The sequence below is a fragment of the Phocoena sinus genome, chromosome 11, assembly GCF_008692025.1.
Source record: "Phocoena sinus isolate mPhoSin1 chromosome 11, mPhoSin1.pri, whole genome shotgun sequence".
Classification (NCBI taxonomy): Eukaryota; Metazoa; Chordata; class Mammalia; order Artiodactyla; family Phocoenidae; genus Phocoena; species Phocoena sinus.
Genome location: NC_045773.1, coordinates 52,949,735 through 52,972,939, shown reverse-complemented (window position 1 = coordinate 52,972,939; position 23,205 = coordinate 52,949,735). Strand labels below are relative to the sequence as shown.

General features: G+C 35.0%; 1 protein-coding gene across 2 annotated transcripts in view; it reads left to right on the top strand.

Moving 5' to 3' along the window:
• Positions 1-23,205, top strand: part of STT3B (STT3 oligosaccharyltransferase complex catalytic subunit B) — a 98,823-nt gene that overhangs the window by 55,937 nt on the left and 19,681 nt on the right. For both annotated transcript variants that reach the window (XM_032648222.1, XM_032648223.1), the window contains exons 4-5: positions 12,081-12,146; positions 13,769-13,868. In XM_032648222.1, the coding sequence (XP_032504113.1) occupies positions 12,081-12,146; positions 13,769-13,868 (166 nt within the window). The remainder of the gene's footprint in view (positions 1-12,080; positions 12,147-13,768; positions 13,869-23,205) is intronic.

Sequence of the window (23,205 nt, the reverse complement as noted above, 5' to 3'; positions counted from 1 at the left end):
GTCTTAGATCTATCTTTTCTGTATATACATTCAGTGCTGTAAATTTCCCTATGAGCACTGCTTTCTCTACATCCCACAAATTTTGGTAAGTTGTATTTTAATTTAGTTAACAATATTTTAAAATTTTTCTCGAGATTTTTTTATTTGACCCATATATTTGTTTAAAGGTATGTTGTTTAATCCCCATTTATTTTGAGATTTTCCAGTTAATTTTCTGTTACTGATTTTTAGTTTAATTCCATTGTGGGCTGAGAGCAACACCTTACATGATTTTTATTCTTTCAAATTTGTTAAGATGTGTTTCATGGCCCAGATGTGGTTTACCTTGGTGAATGTTCCATGTAGGCTTGAGAAGAATATGTATTCTGCTGTCCTTGGATGAAATCGAGTTTAGATGTCCATTATATCCAATATCCAGTTGATTGGTGGTGGTGTTGAGTTTCATGATTTTCTTAAATCATGAAAATCTTACTGATTTTCTGCCCGCTGGATTCATCCATCTGGGGGGGTGGTTTAAGTCTCCATTTATGGTAGTGGATTCATCCATTTACCCTCGTGGCTCTATCAGTATTTCCTCATGTAGTTTTACACTTTGTTGTTAGGCACATGCACTTTAAGGATTATGTCATCTTTGAGAATTAATCCTTTTGTCCTTGTGTAATGCCCTTGTTTATCTCTGATCACTTCTTTGCTTTGAGGTCGGCTCTGTCTGAGATTAATATTGCTACTCTTGCATTCTTTTGATTAGTGTTAGCATGGTATATTTTTTGCCATCTATTTATTTTAAAACTATATGAATCTTTATATTTAAAGTGGGTTTCTTGCAGACAACATATAGTTGGGTCTTGGATTTTGATCCACCCTGACAATTTGTTTTTTTAAGTTGTGCATGTAGACCATTGACGTTCAAATGGCTGTTATTAGTTGGATTAATATTTACCATATATGTTACTGTCTTCTAGTTGGAACTCTAGTTGTTTGTTTTATTTTTGTTCTATACTCTTTTTTTTTTCTACCTTTTGTCGTTTTGTTTTTGTTTTTGTTTTTGCAGTACGCGGGCCTCTCCCTGCTGTGGCCTCTCCCGCTGCGGAGCACAGGCTCCGGACGTGCAGGCCCAGCGACCATGGCTCACAGGCCCAGCCGCTCCGCGGCACGTGGGATCCCCCCAGACCGGGGCACGAACCTGCGTCCCCTGCCCCGACAGGCAGACTCTCAACCACTGCGCCACCAGGGAAGCCCCCCTTTTGTTGTTTTAACTGAGCATTTTATATGTTCAATTTTCTCTCTTTTTCTGGCATATTAGTTATACTTTGTTTTATAACTTTTTAGCGGTTGCCATAGAGTTTGCAACATACATTTACAGCTAATCCAAGTTCACTTTCAAAGAATACTATACAGGCATATCTCATTTTATTGTACTTCACAGATACTGCTTTTTTAGAAATTGAAGGTTTGTGGCAACCCTGCATCAAACAAGTCTGTCAGTGCCGTTTATCGAACAGTATTTTCTCACTTTGTGTCTCTGTCACATTTTGGTATTTCTCACAATATTTCAAACTTTTTCATTATTATATTTGTTATGGTGATCTGTGATCAGAGATCTTTGATGTTACTATTGCAAAAAGATTACAACTCACTAAAGGCCCAGATGATGGTTAGTATTTTCTAGCAATGAAGTACTCTTTAATTAAAGTATATGTGTTGGTTTTTTAAAGCATGATGTACTCTTTTTGTTTAATTTATTTATTTTTGGCTGCGTTGGGTCTTTGTTGCTGCGCGCGGGCTTCCTCTAGTTGCAGCATGTGGGGGCTACTCTTCGTTGTGGTGCGCGGGCTTCTCATTGCAGTGGCTTCTCTTGTTGCAGAGCATGGGCTCTAGGTGTGTGGGTTCCAGTAGTTGTGGCTCATGGGCCCAGCTGCTCCACGGCATGTGGGATCTTCCCGGACCGGGGCACGAACCCGCGTCCCCTGCATTGGCAGGCGGACTCTCAACCACTGTGCCACCAGGGAAGCCCCATAATGTACTCTTAATAGACTACAATTTAGTGTAAACATAGCTTTTATATGCCCTGGGAAACAAATTCGTGTGACTTGCTTTACTGCAATATTCACTTTATTGTGGTGGTCTGAAACCAAACCCACAATATCTCTGAGGTCTGTGTGTATCACTTTATAGGCAGTGAGTACCTTATAATAACAAAATAATCCTAATTCCTCCCTCTTGTCCCTTGTATCATAACTTGTCACTCATTTCACTTTTATATGAGCATACATAATAGAATACATTGTTGGTATTACTATTTTCAACAGACTTATCTGTTTGATATATATTAAGAATAAGAAAAGTAAAAGTTTTTAATATACCTTTACTTCATCTTTGATGCTCTTCCTTTCTTCATGTAGATCTAAGATCCTGATCTATGTTATTTTCCTTCTTGTTAAAGAACTTTTAGCATTTACTGTAAGGCAAATCTGTCAACAAATTCCCTCAATTTTTGTTTGTCTGAGAAAGTCTTTATTTCTCCTTTAACTTGGAAGGATAATTTCACAGGGCACAAAATTCTAGATTGGTGGTTTTTTTCTCTCAATACTTTAAATATTTCACTCTTTTTGTCTTGCTTGTATGATTTCTGAGTAGAAGTCATTTAATCCTTACCCTTATTCTTCTATAGGCAAGGTGTCTTTTGCTCTGGCTTCTTTCAGGATTTTTTTCTTTATCTTTGATTTTCTGTAGTTTGAAAAAGGTATGCCTAGTTGTGGTTGGTTATTTTGGCATTTGTTGCTTAGTGTTTGAGCTTTCTGGATCTGTAGTTTGATGGCTGACTTTATTGGGAGAAATTATCAGTCATTATCATTTCAAATATTCTGTTCCTTTTTCTCCTCTCCTTCTGGTATTTCTATTACATGTATATTACACCTTTGTTGTTGTTCCACAGACCTTGGATATTCTGTTTTATTTTTTTTCTAGTCTTCATTCTTTTCAGTTTTGGAGGTTTCTATTGATATAGCCTCTAATTCAGAGATGCTTTCCTCAGCCATGGCCAGTCTATTCATAAACTCAATATAGGCATCCTTCATTTCACCTGTAGCCTCTTTTTTTGGTTTTGTTTTTTGTTTTGTTTTATTTTTGGTTCTTAGGATTTCCAGCTCTCTGCTTACATTGCCCATTTATTCTTGCATGCTATCTCCTTTATCCATTGGAACGCCTAGCATATTAATCATAGTTTTAAATTCCTGGTCTGATACTTTCAGAATCCTTGCCATATCTCGTTCTGATGCTTCCTCTGTTTTTTTAAATTGTGGTTTTTTGCCTTTTGGTATGCCCTGCAATATTGTCTTCGTAGCCAGACATGATATACTTGGTAAGAGGAATTGCTGTGAATAAGCCTTTAGTAGTCAGGAGGTAAGGTATAGTCCTATGATTAGGTCTAAGTCTTTTAGTAAGTTGGACTGTGAACTTTACAAATGTTTCTTTTTTCTCTCTCCCCACTTAGGTGGGAAAGGATGGCTAGAGCTGACTGGAGTTATGTATTTCCCTTCCCCAGGTCAGTTAGGCTCTGATAACACCCCAGCAGGTCAGGCTCTGGTTAATAGTTTCTTCTGAGGACAGTCCTTATTAAGAACAGAATGCCTTTGCATTTTTCAAAATGGTTTCTGTTCCCCTCCCTGTGCCAGAAGCAACAAAGGGATTTTGTTTTTCCATATATTTATTGTGAAAACCCGGTTAAGATCCTCAAGGCAAGTCCAGCATAATTGTGGGGACCACCATATGACTTAGTCCACCCTGGAGTTTTTAAGTCTCCACACTGAGACTTAGGTTTTCCTACCCACCTCCCTGCCCCCAGTTATTTGCAGTATTGATTCCTGCATGTGTGTCTCTCCATTGTTGCGAGCAGCAGTTTGTCCTGTGTCTTTCCCTCACTCACAGATCCAGGAAGAGTTGTTGATTTTTCAGTCTGTTGCTTTTTACTTGTTAGGACTGAGTGGTGACGTCCAAGCTCCTTACATGTAGAACCAGAAACCAGAAGTCTATTTATTGCTAAGCTATCTAAACTTAATGTTTTTCCTGCAAGGAAAAGGATGCTCCTTAGTACTAGCTTCAATTTAAACCTTGCATATATTTAATTGTTTTCTTCTTTATTATTTTAGCCTATGTTCATACTTTTTCAGTGTTGGAAATTGCTCCAAATTTTTATTGCTCCAAAATATATGAATACTCATATATTTTTAGGTAGCTAGGTGAATGGTAGCAGAATGGTAGCATTTTTCTCTTTTGTATTTTACATCTTTTAAAGCTCTTTAGCTTGTGGATATTTTTGCTTTGGCAAGGAATTTCAGAGGAGAATTGTTGCAGTCAATCAACATAGACAGTTGCTTGCTCTTGAGTTTAAGAGAGAAGAAAGAAAAGCACCCATGCTGATAAAGATGATGACAAGCAGCAGGATGCTGCTGATGCTGTTGTATTCACCAAAACATGTTTAAAAACAACTGAGAAAAACCCTTAACATTTGGAATATCCTTTTGAGGTCTTTTAACTAATACTTAGTATTTAAATTACATATTAAGTATATGTCCTGACAATACATATGAATGCACGGAGCTTGACAGTATAATGCCAAATGGAAAAATAAGTTAAGATAGAATACATACAGTAATTTTAAATAGTACAGACCATATTGTGTACTGTTTGTTTATACCTATTTGTAATGAAAGTACAAAAATATGGCATTTATCCATATATATACCAGCTTTGACAGTGGTTACTCCTGAGTATGGGTGGGTGATATTGAGGAAGAAAGTATGAAGGGAGATTCAACTGTGTTGGTAAAAAAAAAATTTTTTTTTTAAATAAAATCATCCAAAGCAAATATATGATGTATTTGCATTTGGAAGTCTAGATGGCTATTATTCTCTACTCTTCTATATGTTTGAAACATTTTGTAATAAATTTTTTAAATAATATATTCTGTATGTTGGAAATTTAGAAACATAAACTAATGTAAAGAAGCCATCACCCAGGTGTTACTACATTTGCATTTTGTCATATTTTTAAAATTTTGTATGCTTTTATGAAATGCAAAACTGATATTGTTTATATAGTTTTTTTATTCTTTATATTCTTTTAACATAGCATGAGTCTGAATCATTGCAGGAGTGCCTTAACTGGCATGTTAATTACCTTTCAACATTTTAAAAAATTTCACTGTAAGAAATTGAGACAAAATTCATGTAACATAAATTCACTATTTCAACCATTTTAAAGCATACAGTTCAGTGGTTTTTAGTATCCATTGTGTACCTACAGAACATTTTATCACCCCCTAAAGAAACCTTGTACCTCCCAATTACGCCTTTCCTCCATTAATTTAATTTCTGTTTGAAGACTTACCTATTCTGGACATTTCATGTAAATAAAACCCGCATTTAAAAAATGTGACCTTTTATGTATGGCTTCATTCCCTTAGCATAATTATTCATATTTTTGACATGTATCAGTACTTCCTTTTTATGGCTTAATAATCCATTGTATGGATAATACCACATTTTTAATTTTTTATTTTTTTGCGGTACGCGGGCCTCTCACTGTTGTGGCCTCTCCCGTTGGTGGAGCACAGGCTCCGGACGCGCAGGCTCAGCGGCCATGGTGCACGAGCCCAGCCGCTCCGCGGCATGTGGGACCTTCCCAGACCGGGGCACGAACCCGTGTCCCCTGCGTCGGCAGGCGGACTCCCAACCACTGCACCACCAGGGAAACCCAGTACCACATTTTTTAAATTCACCATTAGTTGATGACATTGACTATTATGAATAGTGCTGCTAATGACATTTGTGTACAAGTTTTTATGTGGACATATATTTTCATTTCTCTTCCATATATACCTAAGAGTGGAATTATTGGTTGACATGATAACTTTGTGATTAACTTTCTGGGGAACTGCCAGACTGTTTCCCACAGTGGTTTCCCCATTTTACATTTCCACTGGCAACGTACGAGGGTTTTAATTTCTCCTAATCCTCGCCAATACTTGTTTTTTTTCCTAGTTTTTTTGTTTTACTTGCCTGTTGGTATGAAGTGGTATCTCATGGTTGTTGCTTTTGTTTTTTTGTGTGTTTTTTTAATTGTGATAAAATACATGTAACATAAAATTTACCATCTTAACTATTTGTAAGTGTAGAGTCCAGTGGTGTTAAATAGATCATAATGTTGTGCAATCACCACCACCATCCATCGCCATAGTTTTTCATCTTGTAAAACTTGAAACTATATCTATTAAACAATAACCCCCCATTTTAACTTTCCCCAGCCCCTGACAACCACCATTCTACTTTCTGTCTCTGTGATTTTGACAGCTCTAAGTATTTCATGTAAGTGGAATCATACAGTTTTTGTCTTTTTGTGACTGGCTGATTTCACTTAATGTCTTCAAGGTTCATCCATGCTGTGGCATATGTCAGAATTTCCTTCCTTTATTAAGGCTGAAATAATGTTCCATTGTATTTATATACCACCTTTTGTTTACCCATTCATTTGTTGATGGACACTTTGGTTGCTTCCATGCTTTAGCTATTATGAGTATGTTGCTATGAACATAGGTATACAGATATCTCTTAAAGACCTTGCTTTTAATTCTTTGGGGTATATACCCAGAAGTGAAATTGCCAGATCATGTGGTAATTCTATTTTCAATTTTTTGAGGAACCACCATATTGTTTTCTGTAGCAACTGTACTATTTTACATTCTTACTAGCAGTACACAAGGGTTCTAATTTCTTCACATCCACATCACCACTTGTTTGTTTGTTTTGGATAGTAAGCCATCTTAACAGGTTTGAGGTGATAGCTCATTGTAGTTTTGATTTGCATTTCTGTAGTGATCAGTGAGGTTGAGCATCTTTTCATGTGGTTAATGGCCATTTGTATATCATTGGAGAAATGTTTACTCAAATCCCTTGCCCAGTTTTGAATTGGATTTTTTGGTTTTTGGTTGATGAGTTTTAGGAGTTCTCAATATACTCTCAATAGTAATCCTTTATAAGTTACATGATTTTCAAATGTTTTCTCCCATTCTATGGATTGCTTTTTTCACTCTGTTAATATTGTCTTTGAGTCACAAAATTTTTAATTTTTCATGAAGTCCAGTTTGTCTATTTTTTCTTTTATTGCTGTGCCTTTGGTGTCATATCCAAGAGATCATTGCCAAATCTAATGGCATGAAGCTTTTGCCCTGTGTTTTCTTCTAAGAGTTTTATAGTTTTAGGTCTAACATTTAGGTGTATTTGAGTTAGTTTTTGTATATGCTGTTAGGTAAGGGTCCAACTTCATTATTTTGCACATTGATATCTAGTTTCCCCAGCACTATTTGCTGAAGGGACTGTCCTTTCCCCATTGAGAGGACTTGGCACCCTTATTGAAAATCATTTGACCATATATGCAAAGGTTTATTTCTGGGTTCTTTATTTTGTTCCATTGGTCTGTGTGTATTATATGTATGTCTTTATGCCAGCACCACACTGTTTGATTACTTTAGCTTTGTAGTAAGTTTTAAAATCAAGAAGTGTTTGTCCTCTGTCTTTGTTGTTCTTTTCGGGATTCTTTTGGCTATTAGGGGTCCCTTGAGATTCCATATGAATTTTAGGGTGGGTTTTTTACTTCTGCAAAGAAAAAACAATCATTGGATTTTGATATGGATTGCATTGACTCTGTAGATCACTTTGGGTAGTATTGTCATCCTCCCGTCCATGAATGACCATGAGACATTTCCATTTGTTTATGTTTTCTTTAAACAATGTTTTATAGTTTTCATCATACAAGTCTTTTACTTCATTAGTTAACTTGTATTTTATTCTTTTTGATGCTATTGGAAATTTTTTTGTAATTTCCTTTTTGCATTGTTCATTGTTAGAGTATAGAAATGCAACTGATTTTTGTGTGTTGACTTTCTATCTTGCTCTTTTGCTGAGTTCATTTATTAGCTCTAACAGTTTTTTGTGTATGTGGAATCTAGTGCTTTCTCCCTATGAGATCATATCTGCGAACAGGGGTGATGTTACGTCTTCCTTTCCAATTTGGATGCCTTATATTTGTTTTTCTTGCTTAATTGCTCTGGCTAGAACTTCAAGTACTATGTTGAATAGAGGTGGTGAAAGTAGGCATCCTTGTCTTGTTCCTGATCATAGAGGAAAAACTTCAGTCTTTCACCATTGAATATGTTTGCTATGGGTTTTTCATATATGGCTTTTGTTATATATTAACATGTAATACATGTTATTAAGTATGTAATATATTTTATACTATATATTAGTGCATAGTATTTTGTATATTAATGTTATTTATACATTTTTTATACATGGTATCTCTCAGTTGGATGAAGGTATTCCTCTAATTGGACTCCTCAGGGAAGGACCATGAGTATCATATTCCTGAAGTCCTCACATGTTTAAATCTGTTTTTTATAGTGTCATTTATGAGAGTTTGGCTAGATAGAAAGATCTGGGTCATTTGTTCTTTACTTGAATTTCTTGGAATTGTTGTACTATCATCATTTTGCTTGTTATTGTCAAGAACCTAATTTTATGTGTTTCATAACAAACATGATCTTTTTATCCTGAAGTAATAATTAGTTTTTTCTCTATAGCATTGAAGTCTAATGAATTTCCTAGGATATATCCCAAAGTTGACACTTCTGGTAATGGTGACCCCTTTCAACATGTATATTGATAATTTTTATTTCTGGAAAGTTGTCTTTGATTATAGTTTCAAATATTAGTTTGTTTCACTGTTTTGTTTTTCTTGGATCTTCTTCCTGTTTCTTTGAATTCCAGTTCTATCACTCAGGGTTGTTTAAACCTCCCGAATATCTATTTCATCAACTATAAAATGGAAGTAATAATAGTACCTACCTCATATAGTTTAAATAAGTTAATGCATGTAAAGGTATAGAACATTGTAGGAACACAGAAAGTGATGAGTACATGTTTGTTATTACTTCTGTTGTTACTGTCACCAAAAACAGAGCTGTTGCAGATAGAATAGTACTTAGAACAATACTTACTACCATATTGCCTCCTATAGTTGTGGGGTTTGTTTTTTTTTTTAAGTTTCCTCCTGTGCCTTTGTAATCAACCTTCTCCTTAACCCGTATTACTTGCAACCACAGATCTGATTTCTGTCTGTATGTCTCTGGGAGTTTCTTTTCCAGAATGCCATGTTATAGAAGCAGATAGTATGGGGTAGCCCTTTGTGTCTGACTTACTTCATGTAGCATAATACTTCTGAGAGTCATCTATGCTGTTGCATGTTTTAGTAGTTTGTTACATTTTATTGCTGAGTAATATTCTGTTGTATGGATGTGCTATAGTTTATTTTGTTTTCCAACTTTTGGTAATTATGAATAAAGAGGCTATAAATATTTGCATACAGTTCTTCATATGGACACAAATTAGTGTTTCTCTTGAATAAATGCCTAGGTGTGGGATTGCTGTTTTGTAAAATAACTACATGTTTAATTTTATTAAAAGCTGCCAAATGGTTTTTGCAAGTGACTATCATTTTGCATTCCCTTCATCAGAGTATGAAGAGTTGCATTTATTTTGTTTGCATCACCAGCACATAGTTTGTTCAGATTTAACAGTTTTGTAGTGGTATCTCATGGTTTTAACTTACTTTTCCCCAATGACTAATATTATCTTTTCATGTACTTATTTCCCATTCCTTTTCTTCTTTGGTGAAATGTCTGTTCATATCTTTTGCCTATGTTTTGGTTGGGCTGTTTGGCTTTTTATTACTGAGTTGTAAGAGTTCTTTATATATTCTGGAAATAATCCTTTATCAGATAGATGTGTGTTTTGCAAACATTTTCTCCCAGTATGTGGCTTGTCTTTATTTTTTTAACATATCTTTCTAAGTAGAAATTTTTAGTTTTGATCAAGTCTACTTTACCATTTTCTCTTTTATGGATCTTGCTTTTGGTGTGTCATCTAAGAAATCTTAGCCTACAAAGTTACAAACATTTTCTCATGTTTTTACTTCTAGAAACTCAGTAGTTTTAGGTTTTACATTAAGATCTGTTATCTGTTTCAAGTTGATTATGGTCTGTGGTGCAAGAAAAGGGCTGAGGTTCTCTTTGGGGAGGATATTGATATCCCATCATTCGAACATCATTGTTGAAAAGACTCTCCTTTCTCCACTGAATTACTCACCTTGATAGCCTTGTCAGAATAGGTTGACTGTATACACGTCAGTCTATTTTGGGATTCTTCTGTTTTATTGAGATCTCTATATATCTATCACCATGTTGTCTTGAAATCAGGTAGCGTGAGTGATTTAACTTTGCTCCTGTTTTTCATAATTATTTTGGCTGTTTCTAGTCCTTTGCTTCATATAAATTTTAAGTTGGCTTATCAACATCTACCCCAATGAGTTGGGATTTCTACTTTTATTGGGAGTACATTAAATCTATACATAGTTTGGGGAGAATTGTTTTCTTAACAATATGAAGTCTTCTGATGCATGAACATGGTTATCTCTTCATTATTTTATTTCTCAGTTTTGGCTTTAATTTTTCTAGATTATAAATTAGTCATTTGAGATCATCTCTTCTAATATAAGCACTTACAGGTAGAAGTTTCCCTCTAAGCACTGTTTTAGCTGCACTGCACAGACTTTTTTTGAGAAATAATATTTGCCTACCATAAAATTTACCCTTTTAAAATATACAGTTCAGTGGCTTTTAGTTTATGAATAAAGTTATAACACAAATTCCAGGGTTGTAATTTTCTCACTTTTAAATTTTTCAATATTTTAATATACTCCCTCCCCTATTCACATCTTAGAATAGGACCCACCTTGTTATTTGACCCTGTTCAAAGGTAAACCTTTTCAAAGTTGGCATGGTTTGGGGGAGGAGATTGGAGTGTATTTTGTCACACATGTGCACTGTAACATTGAATTCAAAGCAGTGTTTCCTAGTCTGTTAGAAGTCTTTTACAGCTCTAAGTGCTGTAAAACTACGAGTGTTTTCTCTTTTCTTCCTCTCTCCCTCCCTTCCTTCCTTGTTTGTTTGTTTGTTTGTTTTACAATTTCCCCAAAGATTGGATGTCACTTGTAGTTTGTTTTAATGTACTAACAGAAATAGAAGCCCATTTTGAAAGTAAAGAATTCCTTGAAATAAGCTCTATAGAAAGCATACTGTTAAATTTGAACATGGAGGTAACTCTTTTAATACAGAATTACCTGTAATGTTTAGTACAGAATTATCTATAATGGGACTTACATCTATCATTTCTTACTCAGTTCATCTTAAAGATGACCCTTTGCTCTTGGCATAAGTATTTAGAGCTTGTGTTTCTAGAATTTTAAATTCTGTTTCCTGAAGGTGCTAATATATTTTGATTTTTCAAATGAGCATGTAAACTCTTTGATTAGTTTTTTTAAGACAATATAGATTTGTCAACTTTTTGAACCTTCATTTATTGCACGTTGTCTTTCCAGTTCAGAGTAATTGAGAATTTTACTGACATATCATTAGGCCTTCTAGAAATTTTAAGAATATAAATTTATTGAAGATACGGTTATGGCATCTGAAAATTTCTAGGTAATGATAAGTTTTCAAAAATGGATGCTCATAATTGAGATATAGATGATCACATTCAGATGAAGAAAAACTACAGATTAAGGTGTTATGTCTAAGCAGACCTACCATATAAAAATGTAGACTTACTGAACAAATTTATTCTTTAGTTAAAAATTAAAAATCTTAATTTGTTGATATTAATCATCTTATGATAGAAACTATAACAAATCAAAAAATAGAAGTTGTTCCTTTTAAGATGATTCTTTTTACTAAAAACTATATAACTAAAAAAAAAAAAATCAAAGCTATTCCTAAAATGTCTGACTACTGTCCAGTGTTATAAATGTAATATATATTAAGTGGATCCAAGTATCTGTATAACCTCATTACTCTTTTTTAAAAATAATCTTTGCTTTTTGTAATACAAGTTTACTAAACATTTAACCTTTTTTCATTCAGCAGGAACATTTATAAACTTTATTATATCAGTTGCTTGTTTGTTTTTTAGGTAAAATCTGTAAAAACTGGGTCAGTTTTTTGGACGATGTGCTGCTGCTTGTCATATTTCTATATGGTAAGATTTCGTGTTTGAAACTACATGAGGGCAAACAAGTCTTTGGCAGCTGGATCAGTGACTCTTCATCATTCCCTTCTCAGCCAGGGCTACTTCCCCACTTCGTTTCTCCTGCAGTCTTTAAGATCTTTTGTTTAACGTATTCTCTTTCCTTACTACCACTCTCTTCCCTACTCCCACCTTCAGGGCCTGGTATGGACTTTTGCTTTAGTGGGGAGGGTTAATACTCAACCCCTCAAACGTAATACTTGCAGCAAGTGAAACAAAAACTTTTCTTTCGAATGTACAACTTTTCCTAAATAATGATCACATTCTCTAGGTTAACCTGTAAACTACTTAACATAATTTTTTTCAACAGATTACTTAAAATTGGGGTTCAGTATTACCTCTTTAATCTCCTGCCTTTCTTTCCCACACCACAGCCTATATAGTAGCCTTATGCTGAAAATTATTGATAATCTTAAGTAACTTTTTTTGTTTCTTAAACAAATGTCATGGAATTTGTGCTTCCATATTATCCATGCCCCTTTTAAAGTGGTTAAAGGTTAGGGCACATTCTGTGCAGTTGTACACAATAATAGCAAACCCATTCTTTCAAGTTTAGACTGAAATTTTGGAAATAACCAGAAGTCCTTCAGTTAGAACTGGAACTCAACCAAAGTAATGTTGTCTTTGGTGAAAAATAGCATATGACTGAAGCAGTAAACTGGTGTTCTTATATGAACTGTAAACTGAAGACCGTTTCTTATAAATTGTTCTTCTACGTTTTAGACAAGGGCAGCATTGTTAGAACATGTATGTTAACATATAGTCTCCTAAGGTGACTGTTGGTACAAATGGTTCTCTTAAGCTTTTAATTATTAGAGAACATGCAAGAACTTTGATCTTGACAGACCTTATTGCCTGTTACTGAATGTACTTAATAAATTCTATTGGTTTGGAATAAACATTATCTTTAGAACCTTTATTGATTTAGACCAGAACATAACATACTCAATTGTCTGGTAAATAGAATTATTCTAATTTTGTGCTACAGGCTAAACATTAAACTGGGATCTTGATTTGTATCCATTGGTAGGAAGAAATATATACCCAAGGTAGCACCTTTTGTCTTGAGGATCACAAAGCACATCCAGATCATCTGAGTATTCCTTTTAGTTGTTGACTAATGCTAACATCCATTGTTCTTATTCTTAGTGAAGTTTCTTGCAGTGTATTTATCATCAAAAATGGAGGGAGTAAAAGGGTTTTTTTTCTTTAAAAAATTGATGATCTATATTCTAAAAGTCTATCTCCATGACAGTCTTTTTATTGCCAATTCACAAATTATATTGTTCTCAGTGTTCTTATAAGTTTAATTTAATTTGACCATTTCTCCAGTGAATATATAAAAGTGTATTGGATTTATGGTATTGTGTTGTTTTACTTATCAATAAAAATAAAGAAAAATAGGTTATTTGTAGGTTACAAATCCATTTTTAAGCATCTCAAAATTGCTAAAAATCCTAGTGTTTATATTTGCTTATTATATGTTTAGATTGTCATGACATGTCATCACAAAACTTATCTATTTTAAAAAGCAAATATATAAATTATTTAACTTAGCATTTCTTTACTCATAGGTCTCTGCTTGGGGTGGTTATGTGTTTATTATCAACCTTATTCCACTGCATGTTTTTGTGTTGTTACTAATGCAGAGATACAGCAAAAGAGTCTACATAGGTAAGTGATTTGACTTCTGATAGCTGTCCACTTCTAAGAGGTGTTTCATATACATTCTTTTCATTGAACAGACATTTCTGTTAGGTTAGTATTATTCATGAGGAGGTAAAAATAATTTTAGAGTTATTTTGCTTTTTGCATTAATAAGGAGGGTCAGGCATTTTTACTAAGTGTGTTGTTACCAACTTTCCCTTAATGAGTTTTTGTCAAAATTAGTCTAGATTTAATATTTGTCAACCTTTTTTGTTAATTTGGGGGAATGGGCATTTCTATCATTCACATATACATATTATTCAAATTCAGCTTACTGTAAGAGATTAAGGATCCTTAACAGTTTAATAAACTTTTGAAAGCTCTTTCTGTATAATATACAGCAGACTGTCTTAGTCCATTCGAGCTGCTATAACAAAATACCAGAGACTGAGTAGTTTATAAACAATAGAAATTTATTTCTCAGCTTTGGAGGCTAAAAAAATCCAAAATCAGGGCACCAGAATGTTCACATTCTTGTAAGTGCTGTTTTCCTGTTCCACGGCTGGTACCGTCTTTGTCCCCACCTGGTAGAAGGAATGAGCAAGCTCTCTGGGGCCTCTGTTAAAAGGGTACTGCTCCCTTGGAGCCCTCATTACCTCATCACCTCCCAAAGGCTACCTCCTAATACCATTTCCTTGGGCGTTAGGTTTTCAACATTGAATTCTGGGGAGAAACAAACATTCGGACCATAGTAGAGACTCAGTATTTTCTCTACACGATTTTAATTTGCTCTACAGGTTTAAAAACATATCTTTTGAATAAGATGCTTAGTAATAGATGATGTCTCAAATCTTAGAGCTCATTTTCTATGAGAGAGACAGAACTTTTATGGGTTGAATTAATCACAGAGAAGTTATGATCTGAAACCAGTGTCTTAGTAAAATAACATAATTCCATTATTATAATGTTGGAAAACAGTAACAAAAAGATATAAATCTTATTTACTTGATTAAAAAACATAGTAGTTTGGCAATTTCTCAAAAATTTAATCATAGAGTTACCATGTGACCCACAATTCCACTCCTAGGTATATACCTAAGAGAATTGAAAATATATATTTACTTTGTAACTGCTTAGGATGTGTCTATATGAACTGTGTACTATATACTTCTGTTATAGTCCTTACAATATTTTATTGTCTTATTTTCTGTAACAATTTTCCATGGATTCTTTGGGCTTAAGGTATATTAAAAGGGAGACTGTGACTCTGGGACTTCCCTGGTGACCCAGTGGTTAAGAATTCGCCTGCCGATGCAGGGGACACAGGTTCAATCCCATGTGCCACGGAGCAACTAAGCCAGTGGGCCACAACTAAAAAAAAAAAAAAAAAGAAAGAAAAGAAAAAACATATATTTACACGAAAACTTGTACTGTAACATTTATAGCAGCATTGATTATTCATGATAGCCAAAAAGTGAAGACAAACCAATGTCCATCAACTGATGAATGGATAAAGTGTGGTATATCCATGCAATGGGATATTATTTGGCAATGAAAAGGAATAAAGTACTGATAACATGCTACATCATGAGCCTTGAAAACATTGTGCTAAGTAAAATAAGCCAGACACAAAAGGCCATATACTGTAGGATTCTTTTTGTATGAAGTGTCCAGTGCAGGCAAATCCATAAAGACAGCAAGCAGATTAGAAACAGGAAGTTGATCTAGTGGTTGCCAGGTCTGGGTAGTAGAGGAGTGACTGCTAATGGGTATGGGGTTTCTTTTGGGGGTGAGGAAATGTTCTGGAATTAGACAGTGGTGATAGTTACACAGCTTTGTGAATATAATAAAAACCACTCAATGGTACATTTTAAAAGGATAAGGTTTTTTTTGTTAGTACAAATTATATCAATTTTTAAAAGAGTATATTAATTATATTTATAGCCATTTCAGCATACTTCATAATAATCACCACTGAAATAGTACATCTGTATGTATCAAGTTACTCTTACATAAGCACAAACTGTCCTAAATTCTTCACATGTATTTAACTCGTTTAGTCTTCATAACCACACTGTGAGGATAGGTACTATTACTATCCTCATTTTACAGATGAGGAAACAACAGAAGACATAATTTGCTCAAAATCATGTAGGTAGTAATGGAGCTGAAGCCTGAACTTAGATATTTTGGCTCCATAGCCCATAATGCAAAAAAATCACTGTAACTGTGTGCCTGCCATGTAAATAAATACCTTACTGGGGAAATATATCAACCTATGATAAATCTCTTTACCCTGAAAACACTGTAAACAATCATTGGAATCCAGAAAAGAAGATGACAGATAAAACAATAACTCTTGGCCTTTTGTTTTGGAACTATACAAGGAAAAACATTTTAAGTTAAATGCTTATGGGGAAGAACTAAGAGTTTCTTTAATTTCAAAAATTGGGGTCCTGAGAATATAATGATCAGGAGAAAAGAGTTAGGGAGAAGATTGAGGGATAGACTTTCGTGAAATGCCCCTGAATCAGGAAGAGGAAGAACTAAAGGAAGAGTTAGAAGTAGCCAGATAAATACATTGTTAAAGAGGTCAAATGGGAGTATTTTCTACATAAAAGTTTAAAGCATGAACAGTGACCAAGTCCTCTTGAGTGTTAGCACTAAGATCAAGTAGGATGAGAGTTGAGAAAAGACCTTGTATTTGATGAATAGGATTTCTCTGGTCACTTTAGAAAAGCATACAGTTAACATTGCTTTGGTTGGCTCTTGAGAATATAAGAATATTAGAAGCGCTTTTCAGAGGGAAGAAAAATAAAATGGGTTAGGGATGTTATGGATGTGTATGAAGTTAGATTAGCAAACTCGTAGATAATTTCATGGTGTTCAAATTCTCCACCCCGCCCTCCTTGTTTCTATTTAGCTCTGGAAGTTACCAAGAACATCATCTTATACTTTCAAATTATATTTACTTGTTTTTTTTCTGCTGTACTATCCTTGATTTCATTTTAGGTATCAGTATGAAGTATATTTGCTATTTTTAAAAGTTGTGATTGTTTCTCCACTCAGGTGTTTTGAACAAGTCACTTCTTGCTGCTTTTACAAATAGAGCTTATAAAATAATAGTTTACAAGACTCATTCTCTACATAGTTTGCAATGAACAGCATCCTGGAAAAAGAAAAATTATTTTTCTCATTATGTATATCTGTTAAGTTAGTCACTGGATTTCTCTCTGCTGGTCGAGAAGAATCCGTGGAGGGTTTTTTTAATTTTTAGTTTTTGGGGGGCATGGGGGGGAATCTTGTGAGCTTTAATTTCATATAAGTTACTTAGCATTTTTCACCTTGCTTATTTACCAGCATTCACAGTAGTCAAGTAATCGAGCTGTAATAAAGTATCTTTATTAGTCAAAAGCTTCAACAGTCTTACAAGCCTTTAATCATATTTGTTAATAATAAAGCAAAATTGGTTGAATTTTAAAGTATTTCCTCACTATGTTTCTTTTGGTTAGTACTGTTTTGGTTGAGAGAGACAGGGGATGGCAAAGGATATTTTGCTAGCCCTTTCATTATCACCCAGGAGATAAAGCAACTCAGAAATGGTAAGGTGATTTAATGGTGGATCAAAGTTAACAGGAATATAATATTCACAAAACCTTTTCTAACTTTATTTAAGTAAAAGGAAGTATAGCAGTACTTTAAAAGCATGAAGTGTACTGTCAAGGTAAGTTGTTTAAGAAGGTACTTAAAGGTTAGTTTGGGGAACAGCAGGAGCTTCTTGAAAACTTGACATTCTTTTGGAACTCGAATCAGGCCTTTCAGTGCCTTTTATTTAATAGAACAATTCATTTGTACACCTTAAGTCAAGGACAGTGGTTTGTTTCTTCTCTGTATCAGTCTGGTCCCACCCCATACCCTTGGATTAAAAAAAAAAATAAAGTACTTAAAAAAATTTTTTTTAAATTTTTGGTTGCGTTGGGTCTTTGTTGCTGTGCACAGGCTTTCTGTAGTTGCGTCAAGCGGGCTACTCTTCATTGCGGTGTGTGGGTTTCTCATTGCAGTGGCTTCTCTTGTTGTGGAGCACGGGCTCTAGGTGTGCTGTCTTCAGTAGTTGTGGCACACGGGCTCAGTAGTTGTGGCTGGCAGGCTCTAGAGCACAGGCTCAGTAGTTGTGGCACACGGGCTTAGTTGCTCCGCAGCATGTGGAATCTTTCCGGACCAGGGTTCGAACCCATGCCCCCTGCATTGGCAGGCGGATTCTTAGCCTCTGCGCCACCAGGGAAGTCCCCCAAAACATAAAGTACTTTAAGAGTGAAAAGATGTTTAGGTTCTGTTTCAGAAGATTACTATTTGTCCCAAACCCAAGAGATTTCCTTTGGTTAAAAATAACCAAACAGAATAACAGACCTTGTATATATCTTCCTAATGGTAATTTGGGGGGAATTCTGACACATTGGAAGTATGGTCTGCAGTAGTGAAGGCCAGTAACTGTACTTCCATAGGATGGCAGTGTGATAAACATTGTCGTGATGTAATAAATGATTTACTACATTATTGGTCTTGTGCGTTTTCTTAGAGCTTACTAAGCTTTTTCTTAGAGCTTAATAAAGCTTTGATGGAAAGCTTTATTCGTCTGCTTTAAAGGGTAAGAAAAGTAGGTTAAGATGGATGGATAGAAGGTTGTGATAGATGTAGATAGTAGTTTGGTCAAATTTCATAAAGAGTCTGGAGGAAGAATTGGTAGAGAATGATTGCCATGTGTTTGTGGTGTTGAGGTCTTTTGAGAACATTAGAGAATGGTACGAGTGTTGTCAACTGCCTCTTCAATGCCCATGTCAAGAAGAGGAGCTCTCCCTCTAAATTTTTATAGAGCCAGGGGTTTTTCCACTAATGTCACATGTACTTGCTTCATTGTATTGTGGTTATTTGTGTACATCTCTGATTTTCCTAATTACATATCTAACTCTTAGATGATAGGTTTGATCTTAATAAGATTTTGTATTTTTAGAAAGTCTTGACCATGATAGACATAAACTTAATATTTGAATGAATTAATTAAAGAGATAATTTTTAAACACACTGTTTGATGCTGTGGTATAAAGACTGGAGAAAAACTTGTTTTCATTTTGCAGTGGAGATTGTGTTTATTTTTAAGAATTGAAAGTTACTTCACTGTTTCTTAATACTCAAGTATATCTAATTCTTATTTTCTTTGTTTTAAAACATGGGTTTGTAAATGGGATTTAAACTGAGGTATGGAGACGTATATCTAATTTTACAGGTTCAAGAAGAAGGGCAGTATTTAAAAAAGCAAGATGAGCTTGTGACATTTTATATTACTTGGCAGGCAGTCCTGAATTTAATAGTGTTAAAAAAACAAAATTCAACTGAGTAAATTTTAAGTATTTAATTGGCTTTATGAATGATTCATAAGTTGAGTGGCATCACATCTAGCCAAGTAGAAAGGAGCTCCAAAGAGCCTCAGAAAGGGAAAGATTTTTATAGGCAAGACAAGGAAATTCACAAACAGAAATGCCTTTCAGGCTTAGGTAACCTACCTTTTGGGGAGGGAAGGGTCTATGTGTCAGATTACCTCATCTTTCTTTGGTGAGGGGGGTTTAGAAAGAATTACCTCATTGGTGCTGACCAGAAAATTCCACATTGACCAGTTAGGATTGCATTCCTGTGGAAGGTTGTGACTGCAATTAAGGTTATGAATTAAGTTTTGATTTTAGCCCAGGTGACTCCATTTGGGGCCTGTCATTTCTTTAACAATGGAAATATTGGTGTGTTAAAGAGTGCTGTGAAGTAGAACATATATCCCCCTATGTAAACATCTCAGTATCAGTGATCCAAAAAAGATAAAAATAGGGAAGACATGAATCCAATTCTCTGAAAAGGAAATGGTTATCTTTGGATTATTGCATATAGCACATTTATCAGCTTTGTATCATTGGTGCATGTAAGTAGGTATAAATGAGGTTCATTTGGATAGAGGAATATTTATAGGTAAAATATTGTTGAGAACTTGTCTGTTTCTGTTAGTTCAGATTTATTTGACATTAACCTATATTTACAAAGTAATGTTTACAAATTAAAGTCCCACCTGGCCTTTTTTATGTTTGCCGAGATTGAATTTCTTTTTCTTGAACTCATCTCCATCTTTTTATTAACTTGAACTCTAGTGTACCTACTTCTTTTTTTTTTTAATTTAATTAATTTATTTATTTTTGGCTGCGTTGGGTCTTTGTTGCTGTGCTTTGTTGCTTTCTTTAGTTGCGGCGAGCGGGGGCTACTCTTCGTTGCAGTGTGCGGGCTTCTCATTGCGGTGGCTTCTCTTGTTACGGATCATGGGCTCTAGGCGTGTGGGCTTCAGTAGTTGTGGCTCATGGACTCTAGAGCACAGGCTCAGTAGTTGCAGCGCACATGCTTAGTTTCTCCGCGGCATGTGGGATCTTCCTGGACCAGGGCTCGAACCTGTGTCCCCTGCACTGGCAGGCGGATTCTTAACCACTGTGCCACCAGGGAAGCCCTAGTGCACCTACTTTTTTATAAAATGTTTTCTTCTTCACTAATGACAATAAATGCCTCTGTGAAGTTGCATAAAACCGCTGAAATGAGAATATTACCCAGTTTAGTCTTCTCTTTTGGATATGCCTGGAAATGAGCTTGAGCAAATCCCTGAGAATAAACTTCATTGATAGTTTCCAGGCAAGTGATTGCTGAAATTTTTACATTACCAAGCACAGTGTAGGCCCATTTGAAGAGACGGTATGATGTGTGTACCCATCATGTATATGTGTGCCGACCATGCCTTCTAGTGATTATTTCTGGAAAATGTGACTTAACGGGAAGTAAATGGGCTAGAGACTTTCACTTTTTACTGTGTTTTCTTTTTTCTAAACAATACATTACCTTTACAATTAAGAACAAACCAAACAAACAAAAAAGAACAAACCAGTAATCCATGGAAACAGATGCAGATTTGTGTTTGCCTTGCTCTGGGATAGAGAGGATGGGGTGAGTATGAGGTTTTCTTTTGGGATGATGAAAATGTTTGGGGACTAGAGAGGTTTGGTGGTAGCACAACATTGAGAATATACAAAGTGCCCCTGAATCGTTTGCTTCAAAATGATTATATGTGAATTTGACCTCAATTTTTTTTAAAAGACTTTACTTTTTTGTTCAGTATGTGCCATTTGTCATATCTAATCCAAATTCTGTGACAGTGTTATATAATATTCAGTGTTCATTTGTGTTTATAAGAAAGAGAAATCCAGCCTCAGAGGTGATTGTAGTGTTTGGATGTAAGTAGACATAACTATAATTAATACACATAAATGACATAAGGTTTTCTCAGGCTTGGCCTTTCTAATTGTGCCTTTTTTTTTTTTTTTTTTTTTTTGGCTGCGTTGGGTCTTCGTTGCTGCGCGCGAGCTTTCTCTAGTTGCAGTGAGCGGGGTCTACTCTTTGTTGTGGTGCGCAGGCTTCTGATTGTGGTGGCTTCTCTTGTCGTGGAGCGCGGGCTCAGTAGTTGTGGCACACGGGCTCAGTAGTTGTGGCTCGCTGGCTCTAGAGCACAGGTTCAGTAGTTGTAGCTCATGGCCTTAGTTGATCCACGGCATGTGGGATCTTCCCAGACCAGGGCTTGAACCCGTATCCCCTGCATTGGCAGGCAGATTCTTAACCACTGTGCCACCAGGGAAGCCCCTCTAATTGTGCCTTTGTGTGTTCAATATTTCTCCAGGGTTTAATTTCTCAGCTCTAGGTGTCTAAGAGACCTGTTGATCATAGAAGCTTAGCTTATTATTATTGGGGCGGAGGAGGAGAGGGATCTACAAGTCTTGTCTAAACTCCTCATTCTGTTGTGAGGAAACAAACTTTCATTTTTAAGTAGTTGTTCAAGGTCACACAATGACCTTTTTCCCATTTTTTTTTCTAATTCTGCCTCTGTGACTCTTCATCTGGGTGTCTACACAGACTGATTTGTTAAAGAAACATACTGTTATTAGATAACCCATCAACCAGATTGGTTGGCAGTTCAAATATATGTGACATAGAAATTCTTATTTATATTTACTTAACTTTTATTGCATTTGTGTTCAGCTGTCTTATTGAGGGTAATCGTATTCCAACACTAATATGTCTGGAAAGTACATTGTTGGATGTGTTGCTTCTGCAGCGTCCTCTAGACAACTGGTTCTCTATTAGCTTGAGGTCATCAGAAACTTTATACATTGGTCCTTCCTATTACATTTACTTAAGCTTCTTATCCTTTTTCTAACACTGTAGTCATCTCTCATCAGACAGCTTGGAAGACAACTTAACATTTGAACCATTAACACATAATTTACCTTCTATAAATGGATTTCTTTTAAAAGCAAATAAGCATTCTTTCTCAGCTGAGTTGAGTGAAGAGAAGCATATGCTGTGCTGTACAGTGTGTAGCATACAGATACGCCTGCTATAACAGTTCTCTTGCAGTTTTTTTTCTAATAGAGTATTTTATTTGCCAACAACTAAATATTGACTGTACTTCATAAAGTATGTGAGTAAGCTTTATAAATGGAATAATCTTCACATTAACTTATTTTACATGAGTTTTAACTTCATTTCTAAATAATTTTTAATTACAGTGATTCCAAATACTTTCACTGTAATCAGCTTGTCTGGTAGTGATCTGTGAACACCTAAATGCAAAAATAAGTCTGTTATACAAATTGTAGCCCCTCCCCAATTTACCTATACACTTAGGTTGATATAAGCCGAGAATACTATATAGTATATTCAGTGCCAAGAGCAAATAAGTTTCCTTTATTAGATCCTAATAAATTCAGTAACTAGTCTGTTTTATGGCTTGACTTCTGTGTACTTAGTTCTTTTGTTCTTTAATCACATAAAACTTAGCAGATAGACATAAGATTTTTTTTTTTAACTGGTTAAGTACTGTACAAAAGTGTTAGGAGGCTATAAATAGGGTGTGAATACTTAAAAGCTTCTGAGACAATAGCAGCTATTCATAATTAAGTATTCATTTGGTCATGCATACTTTATTTATGGGTTAATGCCAATAGGAATGGTGTTTACTTATATATTACATAGCTTCTTGGGTTATGTCATTGATTATTAATGATAGATTGAAAAAAATACTTGATTCCATTTTCAGGAGAGTAAAACAGCACCAGTCTCCTTAAAATAATATTTTTTAAAATGGCAGAAAGAATTTCACAATTTATAATGTATGATTAACCATCAAATATGTATCAAATAGAATAGTCACTTCAGTATTCTATTCTTAAAATAAGTTCAGTTAAAACTTTGCTAAAAATATATGAGTTGTGTATATATTTATGTTTGAAGTACT